The 22,927-nt window shown below is 51.0% G+C and overlaps 1 protein-coding gene across 11 annotated transcripts; it reads left to right on the plus strand.

The window, feature by feature from the left end:
- The first annotated feature begins 592 nt into the window (after positions 1–592).
- On the plus strand, positions 593–20,698 carry FGR (FGR proto-oncogene, Src family tyrosine kinase). Of its 11 annotated transcripts, none has more exons than XM_081056224.1 (15): positions 678–811; positions 3,523–3,667; positions 6,326–6,429; positions 7,678–7,740; positions 8,762–8,994; positions 9,467–9,569; positions 10,577–10,675; positions 13,727–13,830; positions 14,070–14,219; positions 14,821–14,976; positions 15,084–15,263; positions 15,820–15,896; positions 16,146–16,299; positions 17,621–17,752; positions 17,862–19,576. In XM_081056224.1, exons 5-15 carry the CDS (start codon positions 8,775–8,777, stop codon positions 18,068–18,070), a joined length of 1,584 nt encoding a protein of 527 aa, XP_080912350.1. In that variant the 5' UTR covers positions 678–811; positions 3,523–3,667; positions 6,326–6,429; positions 7,678–7,740; positions 8,762–8,774; the 3' UTR covers positions 18,071–19,576. The 11 variants fall into 11 exon arrangements, with proteins under 11 accessions (XP_080912349.1, XP_080912348.1, XP_080912350.1 ...); XM_081056228.1 differs by having other exon boundaries at positions 685–811; positions 7,678–7,725; XM_081056219.1 differs by lacking the exon at positions 6,326–6,429 and having other exon boundaries at positions 7,678–7,725.
- The last annotated feature ends 2,229 nt before the right edge of the window (positions 20,699–22,927 follow it).

Below are 22,927 nucleotides of genomic sequence, written 5' to 3' on the forward strand. Positions count from 1 at the left end.
CAGGGATCCCTGCTAGTTGGAAAGGCTGGAACTGTGATAGAGGAAGATACTCGGTTTTTCTAAAACTTGGGTGTGGGGGGGTGGCTGACACCCTCCCCTGCTGTCAGTATGGCCTGATGGCTGATTGCTCTGAAAAGCAGTTTCCTAAGGAAAGGGTCTCCTGCAGCTCCCACTGTCCGACATCTGTGTCTCCAGCACCTAGCAGCCCCTGAGGATGGCCACGCATGGTGACTAGATCTAAAATGGGTCTGGTCACAGCAGTGTGAGGTCAACTGGCTGTGAAAAAATTTGGATAAGGCCTGTCCTCATCTGGTCCTCAGTTTTCCCAGCTGCAAAATGGGGGCTTCAATGATAGAGAAAAGCCCCTCTTAACCTTCTTAACCTCAAATGCAATGATTCTAAAGGAGCAGGTGCTTCTGGGTGGCAGCAGGAACCTGTCCCCTTGGAAGAGGCTCTTAAGAAGTCTGTCCTGGGGGTTCAAGTCTGCGGAGAGGAGCTGGGTGGGAGAGCCGACCCCCGTAACCGAGACAAAAAGTGGGGGCGGGCGGACCTGGGATTTGAGGGCCCCTCCCCGCTGCCGGCAGCTTGGGGCAGGGGCGTGACTGCGAGTTCTCCCTGCCGCCACCGCTGTTGCCGCTGCGGCTGCAATAAGAGAAGTCCGAGACGGCTTCCTCCTCCCTGCCCAGAGGGGGCGGCGGTCAGAGGCGGGCAGTACCCCAGTTTTCTCCCTCCACACGTCGGCACTTGTGGCTGCTGGGAGCCCAGCTGGCTCGCCCTGAGGTTCGTCAGAAGCCGCCTCCCCTGGCACCAGGTAGGCGGCCGTCAGGTGGGGCTGGAGGGGCAGCGCGGTGCCCCGCCCCTGGCCTGCCCGCGGCCCTGGAGGGAGGACTAGGTGGGGTAAGCCTGAATTTAGGGAGGGGGGCTGAGGGAGTTGAGGGCCAAAGCGGCCCCACCCCGAAAAGAAGCTAAAGAGGAAAACGGGAGACCTGGAGAGTAAGAGTGATAAAATGTGGGGAGGAGGGTGAGGGACTATATGGAAAGCAGACTAAAGGGGCCCAAAAAAAGGTCTGGTGGGGAAGACGGAGGGAACCTCTTCAGTGAGATTGATATAATTTGGGAAGGGGGCTGAATCGGGGGAGAGGGACAAAAGGGACCCCCAAAAGTGGCTGGTGGAGAAACTGAGGGAACCTTGAAATTGAGTGTTTGGGGAGAAGCTGAGGGGTCTGGGCGAAGGGAACCAGGTGAGGGGACTGGAGGGATCAGGTGTGGGAGTTTGCTGGAAGGGGGTCAAGGAGAGCCATTTGTGGAGGATGCAGAATGTAGGGCGCAATTCCGGGGTTCCATGAAGTCCTCCAATCTGGAATCGGCAAAAGTCGGGGGTGAAGCCTGTAGCCAGCCGGGGGGCGGGGCGGGTGGAGCGGAGGCGGCTACCTATCAGCCCCCTCCCCACCCCGCACAGGTCGGCGGGCTGTACATACAGAGGGGACTCCTTCAAGGCGCTAGAGGCGTGGGTCCCGGCTTCCTGGGGAAGTCCCCGCCCTCAACAGGGATAGGCCTCTCTGGGTGCCCCTTCCCCGCCCGCAGTGGCGGTCTCGGTCCACGTTCCCCCTCGGGATCCGGGAATTGCTGGCTGCCCCGACGGAAATCCTGCCTTTGACCGTGATTGCCGGGAGGGGCTGTCACCATGGTAACAAGAGGGCGGAGAGGCAGAGCCTGGCGCTTGGCTACTGTAGTGCATATTGCCCTCACAGTCCCCTTTGGTCCCCTCTCCGCCCCCATTTTGTGTTCTCAATCGGAGGCGGGCTGCGGAACTGAGAAGTAAAGCGATGATGCTCGGTGTTCAGGGATCCTGGGGTGGGCGATCTGCAGATTCAGGAACTTGGGTAGACTTGGCCCTTGATTACTGTGTGACTTTCGGCAAGTTATGGGGCTTCTCTGGACCTCATTTTCCTCATTTGAATTATAGGTGGAAATGCTCTCTGTCCCTACCCAGCGCCTACATCCCACCTTATCCCCAGTCCTGAGAATCAGGTGCAGAAAGCATTTTTTGCCCAGTGTCCTGGAGAGGTTAAGAGTTATTTATCACTGACCGCAGGGAACCTCCCCTTCACCTTCTCAAAAACCAGAAAGCCTGACAGGGCCTCCAAGGACCAGCACACAGTTGACGTCTAATAAATAAATGTTTGTGATCTGTTGAGGGAATGTCAGCAGGTTTGAAATCTGTCCCCAACCCCCATGGTGCCACACCCAGTGATTCTGAGTCCTTTTGCCTCCTTCTGCTGTTGGTGGTGGTAGTGGGAGAGCAGAGCTCTGTTCCCATTTCACAGATGGGAAGATGGAGGTTTGGGAGTCAATGACTGACAGGGCCAACAGTAGGGATCCAGAGTCCTGGGCATTTTGTCCCTGATGTGGTGAAGGAGCTGAGGCCTAAGTTCCCTCCTCATCCCTACCAAATCCTATGTAAACTTCTGGAGAAGGGAATGGGTGAAGGGGAATGGTACAAGAAGATATGGGATTCATGGGTTTCAGGGCTGGCTCCTGCTCCTCAGTGGGTGTGAAGCTGTGAGTGAGGGTGTGAGAGTGTTTGTGAGTAGGGTTTGGGCATTGAGTGAATGAGCATGAGTGTCGGAGAATAGGTGTGGGTATTTGGGTGTTCTCTGCAGCCACCTGGGGTTGATGTGGAAAAGGAAGTGGCCAGACCTTGAGAGGATGGGTAGTGAGGTCCCAGAGCCAGAGAAGAGAGAGTAAGGGCCCTTCCAGCAGGCCTAAGGGGGGACCTGGGGCAGGGGCTTCCTGCCTGACCACACTGTGGAATCTAAACTCCTGTTCCTAAGCTCCTCCTGGACCACACATGTCTCCCAGCTCCCAAGAATCTCAAGTTCCTAAAGACTCCTGTTTTAGAGGCTGATGGGTATGTTTTCAGCAACAGATGAGAAACCACTTTTACCTACAAGAAGTGAAGAAAATTCATCTGACACCCTCAGGACCATATAGAGGGTAAAGCTAGTGTGGCAAAGATAGGTGCCCTCCCTGTCCTTGCCCTACACTTCCTCTCCCCTATCCCTCACACCTGGCCCTACCAGGGTAGTAGAGTCAGAATGGGGTAAGTCCTCGTCCTGGGTGTTCTGGGGTGGGGTGGTACGACCTCAAGAAGGCCTGGTAGGAGATGGTTGGAGGGTCAATGAGAGGTGGGAGCCTCAGTGAAGGAGAAGAGGGCTCAGTAAGGGCACTGGAGCTCCATGAGGGGTGGAGTGTCTCAGTGAGGAATGGAAGCCTTCAGTCAGGGGGGGTCCGGTCTTGGTAACGGATGGGATGCCATGGGGCTGAGACTTGTGCCCTGCCCCTCCAGCCCTGGCCTGTCCCTGGCCCTGTCAGAGCCCTAAGGAGAAGCCGGAACTCTTGCAGGATCGCGGTTTCCTGTCTGCTGCCCAAAGTCCCAGTTCTCTTTTGGTGAAATCCCCCGGGCAGCTTGGGCCAGCTCAGCCCACCCACCTCACCCAGGGAACTTCTCTTTCTTTTCAGCCTGGCCACTCCTCCTCTTCCAGCCTTGGAGGGGGCCTTCCTCAAGGGAAAAAGGAGCAGAAGTGAAAGTTCACTGAGCATCTACTGTGTGCTTGATGTTTTCAGGGGCTTGACCACATTTGATGCTCACAAGCAATCTTCTGAGGTAGAGATTTATATTCCTATTTTCTAGGCAAAGAAACTGCAGCTCAGAGAGGTGAAGTAACTTACCCAATATCTCAAGCTACTTGTCAGGCCAGGTAGAATTTGCACCTAAACCTGTCTCCAGATCCTACAGTTACTTGGCTGAGTTGGGGGAAACATCAAAGCCCTTATGTGGCTTTGGGAAGTGTGGCCCTCAAGACAGGATGAGTGAGCCAGGGATTCCTATGTCCAGGAGTAGGGGTAGGAAGGAGGCAGGCTCCCTGCTGGGTGGCCAGCTGCCATATGGGCAGCGGTGGTGTGTTCTTTTGGCCAGGGGCTGGGTAGGAAATATGACATTCTCTAGTCAGGGACAGCATGACCTCCTGCTTAGGCTTTGGAGAATACAGCCATGGTGCCGGGAACAGAATTCTGGGACTGAATTAATAGTCCTGGCTTTGAATCCCCTGTCTGGCTATTTGACCTCCAGCAAGTCACTTCCCCCCCCCCCACACACACACACGAGAGGGGGGTGGACTGATTAATGGCTCCTGGGGGCCATTTTAGCTTTTCTGCTTGTGGTTCTCAGTCTCACTTAGCCACTGCACCCTGAGCAAGAGCCACATCTCTTTAAGCCTTCCCAATGACTGCACAGAAGGTACAGATGCAAAAATTGAGGTTCAGAGGGCTGTCATTCACGCAAGGTCCAAGAGTTGGGGAGGGCCACACAGAGGAGATAATGAAGGCTGGAGCACCACGTTCCAGGGTTACACCTCAGCTCTGACACCCACAACCTGATTTTTGACCCAGATGAGCCTCTCGAAGCCGCTTCCTGTCAACCAGATGTTCAAGAGGCATATTCATTAACAGACTCAAGTCCCTATCCATAAAATAGGGGTAATAGTAAAACCCACCTTATAGAATCACTAAGTGAGATCATGCATGGGAATTGCTTGGTACAATGCCAGGCACTGAATAGGTGTTCAGTAAATTCGCATTTTAAAACTAATAGTTACTGCCACCCAGACTTCTAGGAAGTCAAGTTACTCTCCAAAGAATTGGTGGCACTAGTAGGGATCAGAGCTAGGCCAGGACAGAGAGTTGGGGAGGAGGGGACTATTTTCATGTAGATGTCTGAGCACAGAGGACGCAGCCTGCTCTCTCTCTTTTCTGTCTTTGTTTCTTTAGTTCTGTCTCTGACTCTTTCTCTTCATCTCTGCCTTTCTCTTTTTCTGTCTCTGTCTCTCTACTCATTTCGGTCTCAGTCTCTTTCTCTTTGTTTCTTTCTGGCAGTGAAGTGTAGAGCCTGCTAGTTCAGGCTCTGGGGAGCTGATTCTGCAAATCTCTCTCCAGCCCCACATTCAGGAAGTCACTTCGGTAACCTGAAATCGGCCATGGTGGGAATATTTACACCATGGAAATCAGCAAATGCTACAAATCAGGGCCTTTTTTTCCCCTTTTAAGTGCTAGTATAGTACCAGCATACCATACTGGGTTTCTCTTTGTCTCTCTGCCTGCGTTTATGTCTCTCTGTATCTCTCAATTTCTGTCTCTCTGTACCTGCCTTTTCTTTCTCTGTCTCTCCCCATCTCTTTCCTCTGACAAAGCCATATGAGCGTGGTCCCATTCAGTGTGGCCCCCCCTCACTGCCTTGGGCCATGCGGATGCCAGACCTTGTGCCCCACACCCTCACCCACATTCCCTAACCCTCTCAACATACTGCTGTTCAAAGGGCCAGGCCTAGCCCCGGGCTGTGGTCCCCATCAGGCCTGGAGTACAAAACCCTGAGAGCGAACCCTGCTGCCTACTGCCCATGGTGTCAGAACTGCCAGGCTCTTCCTCAGCCCACAGAGCCCCTCTGCCTCTTTCTCAGAGGCTGACAGTTTCTGAATTCCCACCCCATTCCAGGCATGCAGAATTCCAGGCTTCCCTTAGGCTGATTTTAAAACACTGTAGTAATATATACCCAAGTGGCAACATTGTCCCTACGTGGGGACCCAAGAGCTTGTATAAGTTTGTGTCTCTTGTAGAGGGGAGCTCTGTGTGAGTCTGCCACCTCAGGGAGGGCTGTATCTATCTCTCTGTGTCCCTATGGGGGCTCCATGCATCTGTGCATGTTTGTAAGAATGGCTGTAATTATCCATGTCTGTGACCAGGCAACAGAAAGAACTGGCTCAGATTCTGGAGCCAAACGCCAGGACACATCAACTGTGTGACCTTGGGCAAGTTTCTAAATCTCTCTGTGCCTCAGTTGCCTTAGCAATAATAATAATACTTACCTCTTAGGGCTGTTATGAGAATAAAAAGAGGCAATATGTGTAAAGTGTTTAATGCTGTGGCTGGCACATAGTAAGTGCTATAAATTCTGTATATGCTATTCTTATGGAGAGGCTGTGTGTGTGTGTGTAGATGGGTGAGGGCTGGAGGTGTATGTACATGGGGGTGTAGGTATCCTTGAAGATGTATGTGTCTGTGAATCTGTATAGAGGAGCTCAGAGTCTCTGCAGGAGGTGCCGTGGGTCGCTGAGGTAATGTAAGTGTATGAGAATGTGTCAGGAGGGCTGTGTGGATCTGAGTATAGGCCCTGTGTGCCACTTGAGATGAGCATGTGTCTTCCTGCGAGAAGACCTCCATTCTCACCCTGTAACCCTTGTTGTCATCTTACCCCCACCTGTCCCCTCAGTGCCTGAAAGCCTTGGATGCCATCCCTACCTCCATTCTCTCCCTGGCCCTAAACCAGCCCTGCAACCTCCTGGAGCTTTCGGGACACAGTGGTTTTGCCCCAAGGTATGGGTCCTGAGGTGAACATCTCATCTCCGCAATGGTTTGGTGAACAGGGGCTATTTTAGGTTTCACACCACAGCCTGCCTCACAGTTCACCACACGGGTGTCAGCTCCCCCCTTCCAGGGTGAGGGGCTGGTAGGGTTCAAGTGGAGTCAGGGCACTGATGTGACAGAACCATTGTCTAGGCAGCTGGACCTGGTGGATCCAGGAAGGCTTCTTGGAAGAGGTGAGTGGTGCTTGGTAGGAGGGGCAGGACCCAGAAAGAAAAGGAGGAGTATATCCATAAGGGGAACTGGACTTGGGGGTCAAGAAAGGTAAGACAGAGGCCTTTAGCCCTCTGAGGGAAATCAGCGTTTACTGGGTTGACCCTATCCTGCAACTTTTCATTCCTCTCGCATCTTAGGAAACTGAGCTCTCTCTCCAGCAGTTCCTCTCTGAGTGTTGCAATGGCAGAGTTTCTGGTAGGGCGTGGGGAGCCCTTGCTCAATGACCTGCCAGCATGTTGCTCAGGGAACACAGCTACCCTGAAAGGATTGGCTCGTTGGTAGGCTCCCCAGGATACTGGTGGCCTTGGCTTCTGACCTGGGCCTTTCCCTGATGTGAGGATAGGAGCAAGCTCTGGAAGTAGGTGTTCACCTTCACTCTGCCACCAGTTGTAGCCCTGGGCTGCTGGGGTTTGCCCAGCTCAGGCTGGGAGCAGAGGCAGCGTCCAAAGGAAGGACTTGTTTTTAGGAGACAGTGACTGGCAACCCAAGAGTAAACTGAACATGGCTTGATAGGAATCCAATTAGACAGATGGGTCTAACACTAAAATATGAGTGTCCGAGTGTACAAGTCTGTTAGCCTGAGAGGCAGCGCGCTTGTGTGTGTGTGTTTGTGCACGCACGCTTGTATGCGCTTCTGTGTGTCAGAGCTTGGGCTCGTGTGAGAGTTAGTTTGTGTTGGTTAGCCTGTTCATGCAAGCATACACTGTGAGTATTGGTGTGCGATTGTTGCTTGTTCGTGTCTGTTACTGTATATGGCAACGTGTTGGTGTGTCAGGTGGATATGAGTGTGAGAGTCAGTGTGGGTGGTGTGTATGTAAGAATATGTAAGTGCGCCAGGGGCGGTGGGAAGCAAAATGAAGGCAGAAGTCATGCTGGGGCGGAGCCCAGGCCTTCTGGCTTCCTGAAGAGGGCAGAAGCTGGCAGCTAGCTGGCAGGAACATTGGCAGAGCCTTCACCTTCCATGTCCTTCTGTCTCACCCTCAGGTCTCTGGCCCCTCCCAAGGACCATGCGGCAGACCCACTGACCAATGAGTAAGAGCCTGAGGGGTGAGTGGGGAGAGCCCGGCCCAGGGCTTTCAGGGTCAGGAAGTGGGATGGAGATGGCCTTCCTGGGCCCCACAACTCCTCACCGCCCCCTCCTCCTACAAGGGCCCTGTTGCTAAGTAACAGATGGGGGAGCCAGAATGAGGCAGCTGGAGAGGCCAGAGGCTGGACCTGCTGCAGGAAATGGCCTTGATCCCCCTCTGCAGGGAATCTCCAGGTGCAGGCACACAGCCCTCACACACACTCACACCAAACACACATCGCTACGTAACATGCACATACACAGAGAGACACACACATGCACAAACATTCACACAGACTTCCACAGACCCGCACACGCGGATACTCACACACAGACAGACACATGTATTTCCACACAGGGCTATGCTCGTGCACATGATGATGACACACATACATAGAGCTCCTACTCATACAGACTTGCATGCATAGCGACACACACACACACACACACACACACACACACTCTTGCACAGAAACATTACACATGTACACACTCATAAAGCCAGACACTATACTTGTCTGTCTTTTGTGTGTCTCTAAGTATTTGTGAGTTTGCTCGTGGGTGTGTCTGTGTGTATGCAGCCTTTTGTGAATGTGTGTACAAGCAAACTCACAAATACTTAAGAGACAGACGACACACAGCATTCTGAAGGGATCACAGGAATACAACATATTGAAGCAATAGAAGGCAAAAATATATAAATAAACATGGCAACACTTCAAGGCAGAAAACCAGTCCCACTGAGGATACACATACTCTCTCCAAACACATTACGGCACCTGAGAGGGAGGTAGAGCCCAGGGTGGCCCTGCCCCACCCTTCTCCCTCACTAGGGAAGACCCACCACTCCAGGCCTGAGAGGGGAAGCTGCGTGCCTGTGTGGGAGTGGTGTGTGTGTGTGTGTGTGTGTGTGTGTGCATATATGCACACACGTGCCTGCATATATGCATGGGGGGCATATCTGGGAGAGGCCCCCAAGTGAGGCATGCCCCCATTCTGTAGCAGGGCACCTGGAATGGGCTGTGTATTCTGCAAGAAGTTGGAGCCAGGGCCCAAGGAGAATGCTGGCCTGGAAGGGGACTTCAGGAGCTATGGGGCTTCGGACCGCTATGGCCCTGACCCTACTGAGGCCCGGCCTGCGCCCTCCTTTGCCCATATCCCCAACTACAACAATTTCTCGCCTCAGCCCACCAGCCCCAGCTTCATTGCTGGGGGCACCGTCGGGGGCATATCAGGTGAGTTCAGTAGGCTGGCGGCAGGCATTCCCTGGGCCCTGGGAAAAGGCAAGACATAGACTTGTCCTGGGAGCCTCCAGGATGCCATGGGTGACACGGCCCTGCTTTCAGTGTGCAGTTAGAGGGAGGATGTTTAGCCCTACCCTCAGAAACCCCAGCCTGAGAGGGAGACATACCTCTGTCCCCGTGTGAGAGAGGAACCCTGCAAATGGCGGTGGGCAAGAGGAGGAGTGGATGAACTGGGGACTCCCTAGGGGGGTGGGAAGGATGAGCTTGAAGGTATGTGTCCCGAATCCATGGGGAACCAAGCTGTAAAGCCCGAATCAGAAATCCACTGGACTCCAAAGGCCTTTGGGAAGCAGGGCACTGCAGTAGTGGGGAGGCACAGCACCTGGTTGGGGAGCAGGACTCTGGGGGTGCAGCCCTCTTGGTGTCCTATGCTCTGCTTTACTGAGTAGCCTTCACGCTGCAGGAACTGGTGTGACCCTGTTCATTGCCCTATATGACTATGAGGCCCGGACAGAAGATGACCTCCCCTTCACCAAGGGTGAGAAGTTCCACATCCTGAACAACACGTAAGTGACCAGGCTACCCACTTCAGGTCATGGCCTGGGCTGGGAGCAAGACCCAAGGAGGAATTCTACCTTGTCCCTGTCCTCAGAAAGCTCCAGCCTACTTTGGGACACAGATATATGACAATAACAACTCTGGGTGATTGTTACTGGGGGAGGGAGCATGAGGAACTATTGGCACAGAAAGAATACCAAACATAGTCTCCAGGGCAGTGGTGATCAGGGCAGGCTTCCTGGAGGAGGTGATTTCTAAGCTGATACTAGAAAAATAAATGCACATTGAAGAAAAGTGAGAAAAGAAGAAGAGAAAATGAGAGAGAATTAGAATAAAAAATGACTTCTGGAAACCACAAAGTGGTGCAGTCTAGGTGGATCATAAAGTATGAGGTGCAGATCAGAGAACAGAAGCTGGAAAGGTGGGTGGGAGCAGATTCTGCAGGACTTTTTTTTAACTCTTTTTTTAAAAAATTTTATTTATTTTTAAGTGTGTTTTTCCATGACCCATCAGATCCAAGTCAAGTTCTTGTTTCAATCTGGTTGTGGAGGGTGCCGCTCACAGTGGCCCATGTGGGGATCGAACCAGCAACCTTGGTGTTAGGAGCATCGTGCTCTAACCAACTAAGCTAACCAGCCACCCCTCTGCAGGGCTTTTTAAGCCATGTTGAGAAGTCTGGATTTTATCTAGAAGGAAATATGTACCATTCAGAGGGGGATGGATCTCAGTGGTGAACTGATCTACCTAGTTAGCTATCCACTGCCATCCCAGCTGAGAAGCCAGAGGAGAAAGCCGGGAAGTCTAGATGTTCCCAAATACATTCCTTCTGCAGGGAATTGTCTCCTAGGGCAGCCACAGTGGCTAGGGGCAAGACAGACAAAAGCACTGAGGTATGTGTGTCCAAGGTAAGGGGTTGGCAGGACCAGTCCCACATGATCCTCTGTGTGGCCCTGCCTGGCCCCAAGGTGCACCAGAGATGGGGTGGCTGCTGACACCCACTGTTCTGTGTCTGCAGTGAGGGTGACTGGTGGGAGGCTCGGTCCCTCAGCTCCGGAAGAACTGGCTACATTCCCAGCAACTACGTGGCCCCTGTGGACTCCATCCAGGCTGAAGAGTGAGTAGGGATTGGGGGGAAACCAGCCCTATGGATAAGACTCTGGAGTTCAGACTCAAGGTTACCTTGGGCAAGTCACAGCTCCACTCTGTCTCCTTATCTATAATTCTGTAAGGTCATTTAGAGACTAAAAGAAGATAAAGATGATAATAATAGTAGGTGATACTTATCTAGCATGTACTATGTTTTGGAAACTATTCAAAGTGCTTTCTATGTATTAATGGAGTTAGAAACTAATATTATCCTGTTTCACAAATGAGGAAACTAAGGCACAGAGAAGTTAAATATCCTGCCCAGGTTCACATGGCTAGTAAGTAGGTGGAGCTGGTATTTGAACCCTGATAGTCTGGCTAAGCATTATACACATATATATGTATATATATGTATATATATACACATATATATATCAGTGATAACAGTGTATGAGCTTCAAAAAATTATAAAGTGCTAAACAAATGTAAGGGGGCATTACTTAGAATTAATTCTACGAAGAAGGCAGGGAATTATCATTCATGGAGTACCTTTATATACTTGAGATACTATGACAGATATTTTACCTACCTTGATTCACTTAATTCTCACATAACACTATTGATATTACTATTGTCTCCATTTTACAAATGAGAAAACTGAGACTCATAAAAAATTTTTATCCTCACATATACATACCTATATGGGAAAAGGGAGATTGGAGAGACTGCAGAGTGAGAGTCATCAGGACTTGGTGACTGATTTGCCACTGGGGTACGGGGAGGGGAGGAATCCAGGGTGGCCCAAAATCTTCTTGAGGAATTGACTGGATGATGGTGCCATTTGCTAATGTGGGGAACACAGGAGCAGGTCACGTTCTAGCAGGGATTTGTCAGGTTGAGGTTCATGGAGAGGAACACCCAGGTGGAGGAGACTGCCAGCAAATAGATTAGATTGTACTTTGTATGAGAGGTGCCCAGCCCACGCCAAGCCATGCCTCTGAATTAGCCCAGAGGAAGGAGCATCTTCACCTAATTGGCACTAAGGTTCTTTGTTTGCTTGCTGTGGCTCTTGCAGAGGGCACATCTGGGTTGGGTGGAAATTTGGGACTCTTTAGAGTGGAGATAATAATTAAAGCTGCCTAGGAGGGTGAAGGAAGAGGGAAGGGAGTGAGAGAGATTGGCCCTAGGATCCAACTTTGGAGAAAGCTGCCATTGAAGGAGAAGGAGCTGCTGGAAAACCAGGCCAGGCCATGTCAAAGCAGCCAAGAGGGCAGAGGAGAAGTTTCAGGAAACAAGAGAGGGAGTATCAGAGGCTGCCACTGGATTTGGCAATGGAGGTGACCTTGGTGAGAGATCTCTCTGTGTGAAGTGGGGTGGAGGCCAGACAGCAGAGCCTGGGAAGGAGTAGGAGGTGAGGAAGTAGAGACCCAAGTGTGAAGTGCTTTTTCAAGTGAAGGGAAGGTGAGAGATATAGCAGAATGTTGATGGCAAGATAGGGCTTAGAACAGTTTCCTTTGGGGAAGGGAGACATATAGGCATATGTAGAGACTGTGGGATGGAGAGGTTGCTGATAAGGCCTTGATTTCAAAACTATGCTGATTGGTGAGGGAGAGGCATCCCCAGCAGAGGGGAGTAGAGGGGGTCCAGAGCTCAAGTGGGGCGAGGCCTTCATCTGAGGAGGGTAGTAGGAGGAATGGAGGAGAGAAGGGGTGATGACAAAGAAGATGGGAGGTTTGGGGGGGTTCATGCTTGTTTTGACACCTTGGGGGCAATGTCACAAGGCCCTGAAAGGCACTCAGTGCAGTGTCGTTCTTAAGAACAGTGTCATGGTTAAGAGTGCAGGCCCTAGATCAGACAGCTTGGGTTCCTATTCTGGCAACACAGTTTAAGAGTCTGTGGCCTTAGACAATTGCTTAACCACAGGTATCTCAATTTCCTCATCTGTCTAATGGGGGTTAATAATAGAACTTACCTCACAGCATTGTTATAAGAATGCAGTGAATACGTGTGTGTATTAAAGCAGAGCCTGACACAAAGTGCTGTTATTACTATATTAATTGTTAAGGAAGTAGCTGATGTCATGTTGCAGGGGGCGGGGGGGGGACAGAGCTTTGAAAAACCTTGGCAATGTGTCTTGTCTATGCAGTCTATCAACAGTTCTTCCTTCCCCATCCTGCCTACCCTCCTGGACACTCCATTTGCCAATGCCTTCCCATGTTCTCCAAACTGTGTCTAATACCCAGGTGTGGATTGACAATCCCAGAGTTCACTGAGGCTGCCAACTCCCTTGATTTAATTGAGCCCAAGATAGTCATGGCGCAATTTAATGATCAAATGACATCTGAGTCTTCTATGACACCTGTGGTCACTTCAACTCCCCAGTGTACTTTCACAGTTGGTTTGAGGCTACAATTCCATCCCAAGAAGTCTACCTGACAGACCAGAAATGCTTGAGGCCTGAGGTTGAAGTTGGGACTTAGAACAACATCCAAATGTAAGAGAGTGGAGGAAAAGCAGCAGTCACAGCCTGCCAGGAGCAGTCAGAAAGAGAGGAAGAGAAGCAGGAAAGCGTGTCGTTCTGGATCAAAGGAGGAAAGGGTTTGGGGGTGGGTATGAGGAGAAGAATTTGAGTAAATGCCTGGGGTGGTGGGAAAAGAACTAGGGTGATTGGCAAAAGATTGCCAGTAGAGCTCATCAGCTGGCCTTGTGGGTAGGTTATTTTCCCTCTCCTAGCCTCAAATTCCTCATCTGTAAAAGGAACTTATGAGAGGCAGTAATGAGATGGACTAATGGACTGCTTGGCACCCTGATCACCAGCACCCAGGTCACCGGTGACTGGGTTTCTAGAAATTTAAGAGAAACTCAGAGAGTAGAGAGGAGAAGCCTAACCTTACTAGGCACCTACTGTGTGCCAGGCATTCTAATTTCCCTTCTGTGTGATCCTCACCACCAGGCTATACAGCAGGTGCCCTTTTAAGGGTGAGGACAGGGAATCTTGGCTTATGAAGTGACTTTTCCCAGGAGGCTGAGTTGAGGGTTGAACTGGGTGTACCTGACTATTGTTGGCCCTTCCCAACAGGTGGTACTTTGGAAAGATCGGGAGGAAGGATGCAGAGAGGCAGCTGCTCTCCCCAGACAATCCCCAGGGAGCCTTTCTCATTCGGGAGAGCGAGACCACCAAAGGTGGGGACTGCAATGGCTGGCCCTGGACAGGGACAGACTAGCCATTAGGGTGGGGCTAGGAGCGGTGGGGCTTGGGTCAGAGACAAGAAGGGGACGGGGTGAAGGGGCAGAGCTAAGACTGGGAGTGGGTTTAAGGGACACAGCCATCCGAGTCAGAGTCCCCAGCCTTCTGGGCTTCTCCTGGTTTCCAGACTGCAGACAAGGAGGAAAGCAGGTCCAAAGATGATCCTTCTCCACAGGTGCCTACTCCCTGTCCATTCGGGATTGGGACCAGGCCAGAGGAGATCACGTGAAGCATTACAAGATCCGCAAGCTGGACACAGGTGGCTACTACATCACCACGCGGGCCCAGTTCCACTCGGTGCAGGAGCTAGTGCAGCACTACATTGGTAAGGGCGGGCCCTTGGGGCTGGATGTGCTGCAGATGGCTGACCCAACCCGCTGAGACTGAGGAGGGAAGGGTCTCCCAAAGGAGGAATGGCTGACCAAGACTAGAACTCACGTGCCTGGACTCTCACCCAGGACATTGCTCTGTGGGATTCCAGAGGTAACCGAGGCCTGAGGCCATCCATTTAATTGAGCCCAAGATGCCCCTAATGTCTGAGTTGTTTAGGAGGCAGAATATGACTGCCTTGGAGGATGAGCTACAGGGCTGAGGGGAAGGTGAGAATCATGCCCAGGTTTCTGCTTTAGTTGGTTAGGGCAAGGATGAGGCCCGTGGAAGGGCCACATTCTATTTCTACCTCTGAGAATCCCACCTGACCCTTGGAGGCCCAGCTGAAGGCCACCTCCAATGGGAAGGCCCCCAATCCATACAGACATCATCTCTGCCTCTTGGTGCCTCCTCCTTCCCTGGGCGGATTGCCTTCTGTCCTGGCCTATGACCTCACCTGTGGCCTAGTTCCTTCTAACTGATCTTGGAGGCTGGGGTGGGATGAGGAATGTGGGCTGTCCTGGCCCACTTGTGACCTCCAACACCCCACTCTCCAGAGGTGAACGATGGGCTGTGCCACCTGCTCACGGCAGTCTGCACGACAATGAAGCCACAAACTCTGGGCCTGGCCAAGGACGCCTGGGAGATCAGCCGAAGTTCCATCACGCTGGAGCGCTGGTTGGGTACCGGCTGCTTCGGGGATGTGTGGCTGGGTATGGAAGTACCAGGGGCTGGGGCCGAGGCTCTGGGTCGGCTTGAGAGTTTGGGTTGGCAGGGAGCCGGTCCTGACTCCTGACGAGCTGCTGTGGGGGCCCTGCAGGCACATGGAACGGTAGCACGAAGGTGGCGGTGAAGACGCTGAAGCCGGGCACCATGTCCCCGAAGGCCTTCCTGGAAGAGGCGCAGGTCATGAAGCTGCTGCGACACGACAAGCTGGTGCAGCTGTATGCTGTAGTGTCGGAGGAGCCCATCTACATTGTGACGGAGTTCATGTGCCATGGTGAGGGGCGGGGTCAGAAGGCGGAGTCGGGGGAGGGGCAGGATTTAGGGCAAAATTAAGGTGGGTGTCTCTGGGGGAGGACCCTCGGTGGAAATCTGTGACGGGATGAGGAACAACGGGCAGAGTCCGAGCGAGGGGCCGGGTGCTGGGGGTCGGGGCGGGCCAAGTTAGACAAGGCGGGGTCTGGGTCTGTAGGCGGAGCCTCTGGCGTGGGAGGGGGTAGTCGGATGGTGGGCGGGGCTTGTGAAAGAGATCTGTAATGAGGAAGGGTCTTGCGCGGAGTCTGAGTGGGGCATGTCTAGGGAGGCAAGATAGAGGAGAAGAAATGAGATGTGGGCAGAGTCAGGGTGTCTGCAGGAGCCGGGCCTGGGAAAGATCTTTGAGGCACTTTGTGGGATCCTGAGTGGGGGTGGATCTAAACTAGAGGGCTGGGGGCAGGGGATAGGGCCAAGCTTTAGGAGACGGGTTCTGGATAGGGGCGGGGCTAAGGGAGAGAAGGCTAGGCTGCAGTTGGGGGTAGGGTCTTGCTGCTGATTTTCTGGGTTCCTCTCCCCAGGTAGCTTGCTGGAGCTCCTCAAGGACCAGAAGGGCCAGGATTTGAAGCTGCCCCAGTTGGTGGACATGGCAGCCCAGGTAAACTGGGACAGCTGCCTTCATCTCTCAGACCCCCCCCCCCCCCCCCCCGCTGTTAACCTTCCACAAATCCTTCAAGCACCTAGACTACCCCTGGATGTGCAGCCCCACCCACTGTATCAGTTGTGCGACCTGAGGCAGGGCACTGCCTGTCTCTGAGGCTCAGTCTCCTCATCTGGAAAGTTGGTTTTCCAAATGAACCATCAAACAAGCCATGGTGTTCCCATCTCTCCATACCTTGGCCCCCAGGTAGCTAAGGGTATGGCCTACATGGAGCGCATGAACTACATCCACCGAGACCTGAGAGCAGCCAACATCCTCGTAGGGGAGCAGCTGGTGTGCAAGATCGCTGACTTCGGCCTGGCCCGTCTCATCGAGGATAATGAGTACAACCCCCGGCAAGGTGCCCTGCCTCACCCCACCTTGGGTCCCCACATATTCAGGAACCCTTCCCCACCCCAGACCACCTGGGACACTCCCATCCTGATGTAGTGGAAGAGGCAACTCTGTGTTCAAATCCTCCACTTACCAGCCACGTGGCCTTGGGCATCACCTAACGTCTGTGAGCTGTCTGTTCTCATCTGTAAAATGAAAATATTCAGACAACAGTAAGACAAAAAATACTTATCAAGCTCTACTATGTGCCAGGTACTGCTACAATTCTCAAGGGAAAGACAGTAAAGTGTGAGAGTGTGAACTTTGTAGCCAGAATCCCTGGCTATGAATCCTAACCACTTATAAACTATGTGGTCTGCATAAATTACTTACCTACTTCGTGCCTCCTTTTCCTCATCTGTACAATGGGGATAATAATAGTATGTACCTCATGAGGTTTTGTGAGAGTTAAATTAATTAATGCATGCAAATCACTTAAAACAGTGCTTGGCATGTAGTAAAGGCTACACAGCAGGGCCTCAAATAACATTATTTTGTTCAACGTTGTTTTGTTGTAATGTTGATGAGGAAAAAAACATTAAGTTCCCACTGGAACCACTGTCTCTATGGAGTTTGCACGTCCTCCCCATGTATGCATGGGTTTCTCCAGTTTCCTCCTTACCTTAAAGCTGTGTACAGGAGGTGAATGGGTGTGTCTCTATCAGCCCAGTCTGAGAGTGTGGGTGTGAGTGGCCCTGCAATGAAAGGGCATTTTTTGGGTGTGGGGTGGGGGGGATTCACGCTTTGGGCGTTGAGCTGCCTGGAGGAATTCAGGCCACCCATGACCCTGAACAGGAATAAGCAGGTTGGAAAATAATTATCTTACTTGTTTTTATTCATCTTTCTTTAATGTATATATAGCTCACATTGATTTCAATGTTTAATATTAGACGTGTTTTGAGTCTTTATTTAGAAGTTTGGTGATGTTTTTGTGACCAGAAATATGCCACAGGAACTTAACTCTTGTTTATATCAATTATTAGCCTAGGGTAAAATTGGTTTCATTATATGTCGTTTCTCTTAAAGTCTCACTTTCCAAGAATCTATTGATGACATTTAGTGAGGATTTACTGTACAAACGTTAGGTGTTATTACCATGAGAATTACAATGTTCGTAAAGTACCCAGCACTATACTAGACACACAGTAAGTGCTGGCTAGATACTGGGTCCTTCCATTATGCCCAGAGACCTCTGTGCTCAGGGACCCCAATCCTAAAGACACTATTCTAATCCAGCTGTTCCCAGGGACCTCCTTCACTAACTTTTCTTTCTCCCCCAATCTCTCCAGGGACCAAGTTTCCTATCAAGTGGACAGCCCCAGAGGCTGCCCTTTATGGCAGATTCACCATCAAGTCAGATGTGTGGTCCTTTGGGATCCTGCTCACTGAACTCATCAGCAAGGGCCGAGTCCCTTACCCAGGTTTGCTGGGGAGTGGGGAGGTGGAAGGGTGGTCATGGGGAAGGACTTCCAACTGGCTGCCTCTTTGGGAGAGGCGGGGCCCCCTGACTGACAGAGCTCCACCCTCCAGGCATGAGTAACCGGGAAGTGTTGGAACAGGTGGAGCATGGCTACCACATGTCGTGCCCGCCAGGCTGCCCAGCATCCCTGTACGAGGCCATGTTGCAGACCTGGCGTCTGGACCCAGAGGAGAGGCCTACCTTCGAGTACCTGCAGTCCTTCCTGGAGGACTACTTCACTTCCACAGAACCCCAGTACCAGCCTGGGGATGAGACATAGCCCATTTCGACCTCTCTGGGAGTGCCCGCCAGCCTCTTCCAATCCCCAGGGCTCTGGTACCAAAGCCCCCGGGCTTAGAACCCGATATCCTAGCATGTCAGAGCACACCAGTTGCTCTGATGCCACTGAGGCCAACCCACTGATTTTAAAGAAGGGCAAATCCAGGCTGAGAGATCATTCCTCATCCACTCTGGCCCCAGGTGCCATTTCTCTCCTTAGGCCCCTTCCACCTTAGGCCCCTACATACCTCTATTCTTCCTGCTCCCCACCACCACAAAAAAGAAATGCTCAGACCCTGTCTAGTTATTTATTAAACTGCATGTCCTTTCTCTCACCATCCCTGCTTAAGAAAGGTTCTGAGAGATCGGGTTCAAATTTCATTTCTACCTACCCTGTCATCCCACACTGGTCCAGGACCGCAGAATTCACCTCCTACTCAATTCTCTTGTCTGTGAGTTACAAAGATAGGGAAAGACTTTCCTGGATCTTTTTCCTGCTGGATGCTGTAGTCCAGGACTGGGGTCCAAGCCACGGACTGAGGGAAAGGGTTGCTGAGGGCTCACCCCTTCTCTGAATCATGTGTCTGTTTATTGATTTTGTAATAAGAAAAATGATGATATGAATCCTTGAGCCATGAAAATCCCTTCCTTTGGGAGGGATGGTAGTCAATGGGAGGTGAGTGGGGCTGCTTTGGCTACTGGGAAGAAGGGGATATTAGAAAGTACCCCTAATACCTACCAAGCACAGGGCACCCAAAGGGTGTTTTAGGACACCCAAAAGTCCCAATGCTCATCCCCATGTAAGTTCAAGATGAACTGAGAAATGGATACAGAAGACAGGCAACTGGAGATCAAAATGTCCCCTTCATTCCTGATGTGGCTTTCAGTCTGTGTGCAGTGGGTTTGCTAATTCTTTACTTCATTTCAGCTGATTTACTGTTCATCACAAGCACAGCTGCAAGCCTCCTCCTGACAGGGGCAGGGATAGGGGGGATCACAGTGGGACCTCTGTCGCTCCCCCAGAAGAAGACAGAGGAAGAGGCCTGGAAGTTAGTCTACAACATTGGATCTCACTTGGGGCAGCTCTGTCCCCTAGAGAGCTTTGGAGAGGTTTAGAAGCAGTTTCATTTGTCACAACCACTGCGGGCTCCTACTGGCATGGAGTGGGCAGGAATCGGAGGTGCTAAACAACCTGCCATGCAATGAGGACGTGTCCCATCCCCCAACTCCTCCTTTCAGAAACTGGCAGCTGATGTGCCTCCGTGTGGAAACAAGAGGAACAGGGAATAAGGATTCCCACCTCTGCCATCAGGAAATTGTTGACCCCTGACTTACGAAGGGGGTAGATGGAGAAAGAGGCTGAGAATGACTGCTACAATTGGCAAATGATAACTAAGCAGTAACTCTGTGAAGTGCCCCAGAAATACAACTCCTGGAGGAGTTCACAGGCTGGAGAGAAGTAATAGTAATAAATAATAACTCATTTATTAAGTGTCTGCTGAATGCCAGATGTGTTTACATTCATTTAATCCAGTCCTGAGTCTGGTTCTATGATTAGCCTCCATTTACTGTTGAGGAAACTGAGGCTCAGGGGTCACAAAGATATACATAACAGAGCTGGGATTTGAACTGCGGTCTCATGCTAAAGCCCATGATCTTTCTACCAGACCTCGCTGCCTCTGGGCTTTGGGAAGAGATCATATCTGCCCCGGGTAGATGTTTGGAAGATCCTTCTCCTTCTGGATACTGGTAGAAACATTCCCTGGAAACCTCTCAAGTTAAGTGACCTGAAGGAAAGGGGATAAGGTGGCTGTCATGAAGGGCGGCCTGCAGGGTCTCTGCTCCCGCTCCCCACATAAGAATGCAGGACATGGTGAAGCCAAAAAGGAAGACCCATGGAGCCTTAGGTAGGGGAGTCATACCACTATATTCTTGCTGGCAGCTGGGTTGGAGACACAGGAAACAGGAGCCACACGATCCGCAACCCTCCGCTGCTTGCTAACTGCAATCTGCTCTTGCTAGCTCAGCCACCACCTTTTTGTTAGCCCCCATTTTGCATAGCCACAGCAGTTATATTAGTGGCCAATGGCTTACGGGTTACAGCTGACGGCCAACTAGACTCAGCTGATGGCCATGCAATCACAGTTGACGGCCATTTACTACCTTAGCCAGCACCTTTCCATGTGAGGCCGAGAGCCTGGAAACTGCACCCCTGGCTCTGTCCCCATAGTGGCCAAATGTAGATTGAGAGTTCCCTCTGTTCAGCCCTGTGCTGAGGGTTGCTGAATGGAAACAATGAGATGGAAAGAGGCCAAGTGGCTGCTTAGAGAGTTGGTCACAGGGGTGGGAGCCTTAACTCTGCACGCTCAAACTCTCAGGGGCCAAAGCTTCCTGAGGGCCATAGTCTCTGGCTGACCAAATTCACAAGAGCCTGATGTATAAGCCAGAGGCCCAGTATTTCCATCTGCCATGGAATAAGCAGATAAGAGCACAGCTCTAGAGCTGTACTGCCTGGTGATGATTCTTGCCTCCACCACTCTCTAGCTGTGAGATTTTGTGCAAGTTATTAATCTCTCCAAACCTCAATTTCCTCATCTGTGAAATGGCAATAAAATGCTTAATACATGTTAGCTCTCTTTGTCACTACCTTTTACAAATTATTCTATGCCAGATATCCTGCTAAGTACATGTTGCCATTTAACTGTCACAGAACCCTATGAGGAGAAGGCTATTATCGTATCTTCACTTTATCAATAGGGAAACTGAGGCACAGTGAAGTAAATAGGTTATAGAACATAAGTGGCAGAGCAGGGGCTTGAACCAGGTCCTCTGACTCCAAAATCAGTGCTTTTAGTCTCAGTAGCCTTCTCCTGGTACCAAAATGTTTTTATCTGCCCGATGGGATCTGCCTGGCACCTGGATACCCACTGAGTTTAAATGAAGACCCAGTTGTGCAGTGAACCACCTGGAGTTCACCAGGCCCTCACTGCTCAGCAGAGACCAGAGCTGCCTGAGCCTGGAATCCCTGTATTTACTAGTTCCCTGTCCCTCCCTCTGGTGCAGCTGAATAAATTCTCCCTTGCACCCCCTTTTCTGTGCACCCTTCTGTTCCCTTCAGATAGAGCACAATGCAATTGATTAGGCCTCTGTTTTCTCAATTTCAATCACATCCTCGCCCTGCCTCCCTGAGATTACAGGCGGGTCACCTTGATTGCGGTTTCCACCGTTCACAAAACCCTTCAGTCGTTTACAAAACCATCTCTCGCCTCATTCACTCCCCCACCTGGCTCTTCTCCTCCGTGATGTGTAGATTTTACTGGCTTAAGACTCGGAGGGCAATTTTATTTCCAAGTTCATGGTGGGGGAGGAGGACACCTAATTGACTAATGCTAGGTGTTTCTCATGCATCATCTAATACGATCCTCCCGAGGCAGGGCAGAAGTGTGATTATTCCTGTTTTATAAAAGAGGAAACAAAGACTCTGAAAGGCTATGACACTTGCCCAAGGTCATACAGCTGAATGGTAGAGTCAGAATTTGAACCCAGGTTTGTGTGACATCAAAATCGCATGCATCCTATGGTGTCACGTCCCCGTATTTGATGAAGCAGTGTGGGAAAGTATAATACTAACTCACAGTCAGGCCCAGAGAGGGCATGGGGCAGATAGGCGTCTGGAGAAACCCCACACATGCTGAGGATTGTCTTTGTAAAAAAAAAAAACAACAAAAAACAAGTCATTTATTAATTTTACAGACATTTACTGATATCTCCTGTAAGTAAGTGGTCCTGCCCAGGAGGCAGAACAGTAAACAATTACAACACTTGGGGCAAGGTCAGTCTGGAGGCCAAGGGAGACTTCTTGGAAGAAAAGTCTGCCAGATGAAGCAGCAGAGGGTGAGCTCCTTTCCCACGGAGGGAATAGCACAGGCAAAGGCCCGGGGGTAAAGCAAGGCCACGTCAGGCAAGTACAAATAATTATGTATGGGAGGTCTGAGAGTGCAGATGAGGCGTGGAAGAAGAAGGTTGGAAGATCAGAGGCAAGAGGTAGGAGGGTCTGAAAGCCAAAGGGCACGCATGGCTCCTGAGTTGTGGGGAAACAGAGAAATCTAGGAGGCCTAGGACCTATTGGGGGTGTCTATCTGGGATCCCACTGCTCCAGTACTGAGCGAGGTGGACTCACTATCCACTCCAGTAGTTCTCTCTCAAGTACAGTATCAGAAACCTCTTTCCCATTAATTACACACACACACACACACACACACACACACACGCACACGCACACGCACACGCACACGCACATGCACACGCGCGCTCCATGATCCTACAATGATGTCCACATACTCTCTAGTGGTCATTCTGAGTATTACATTTAAAACTATAGGAAAGTTTCCACAGGGAAAGGACTAGGTTGGTCCCTTTAGAATTTTCCCATCTCATAGGATGGGATATACAGCACAAGTTTCTGCTCTGGAAGCTCACAGTAATGAGGATGAGGATGAAGAGGACAGACACATGCAGGAAATGTGGGAGAACAGGGGAGGTTCCTAATTCAGTTGAGTGGGGGGGAAATCTGGAAGGCTTCTCAGTGGAGGTGTTTCACTTTCAAAAGGAGTAAAAATTTGCTTGATAAAGAAGCAAGAGGGGGGAGAGGGGTTGTCACTGTGTGAGAGATATAAATGATAAATATCTAACCATTACATTATTTTGTGCACCTAAAACTAATTTTAAAAAATGAATAAATAAATAAATAAAGCAAGAGAAGGGCATTCCAGACTCAACAGAATTAAGTGAGCTCAGAGCCACAAAATGGTCCTATGCAGGTAATTATAATTAGGTAGGTAAGACTGGTGTGAACAAT

The sequence above is a fragment of the Rhinolophus hipposideros genome, assembly GCF_964194185.1.
Source record: "Rhinolophus hipposideros genome assembly, chromosome: 8".
Lineage (NCBI taxonomy): Eukaryota > Metazoa > Chordata > Mammalia > Chiroptera > Rhinolophidae > Rhinolophus > Rhinolophus hipposideros.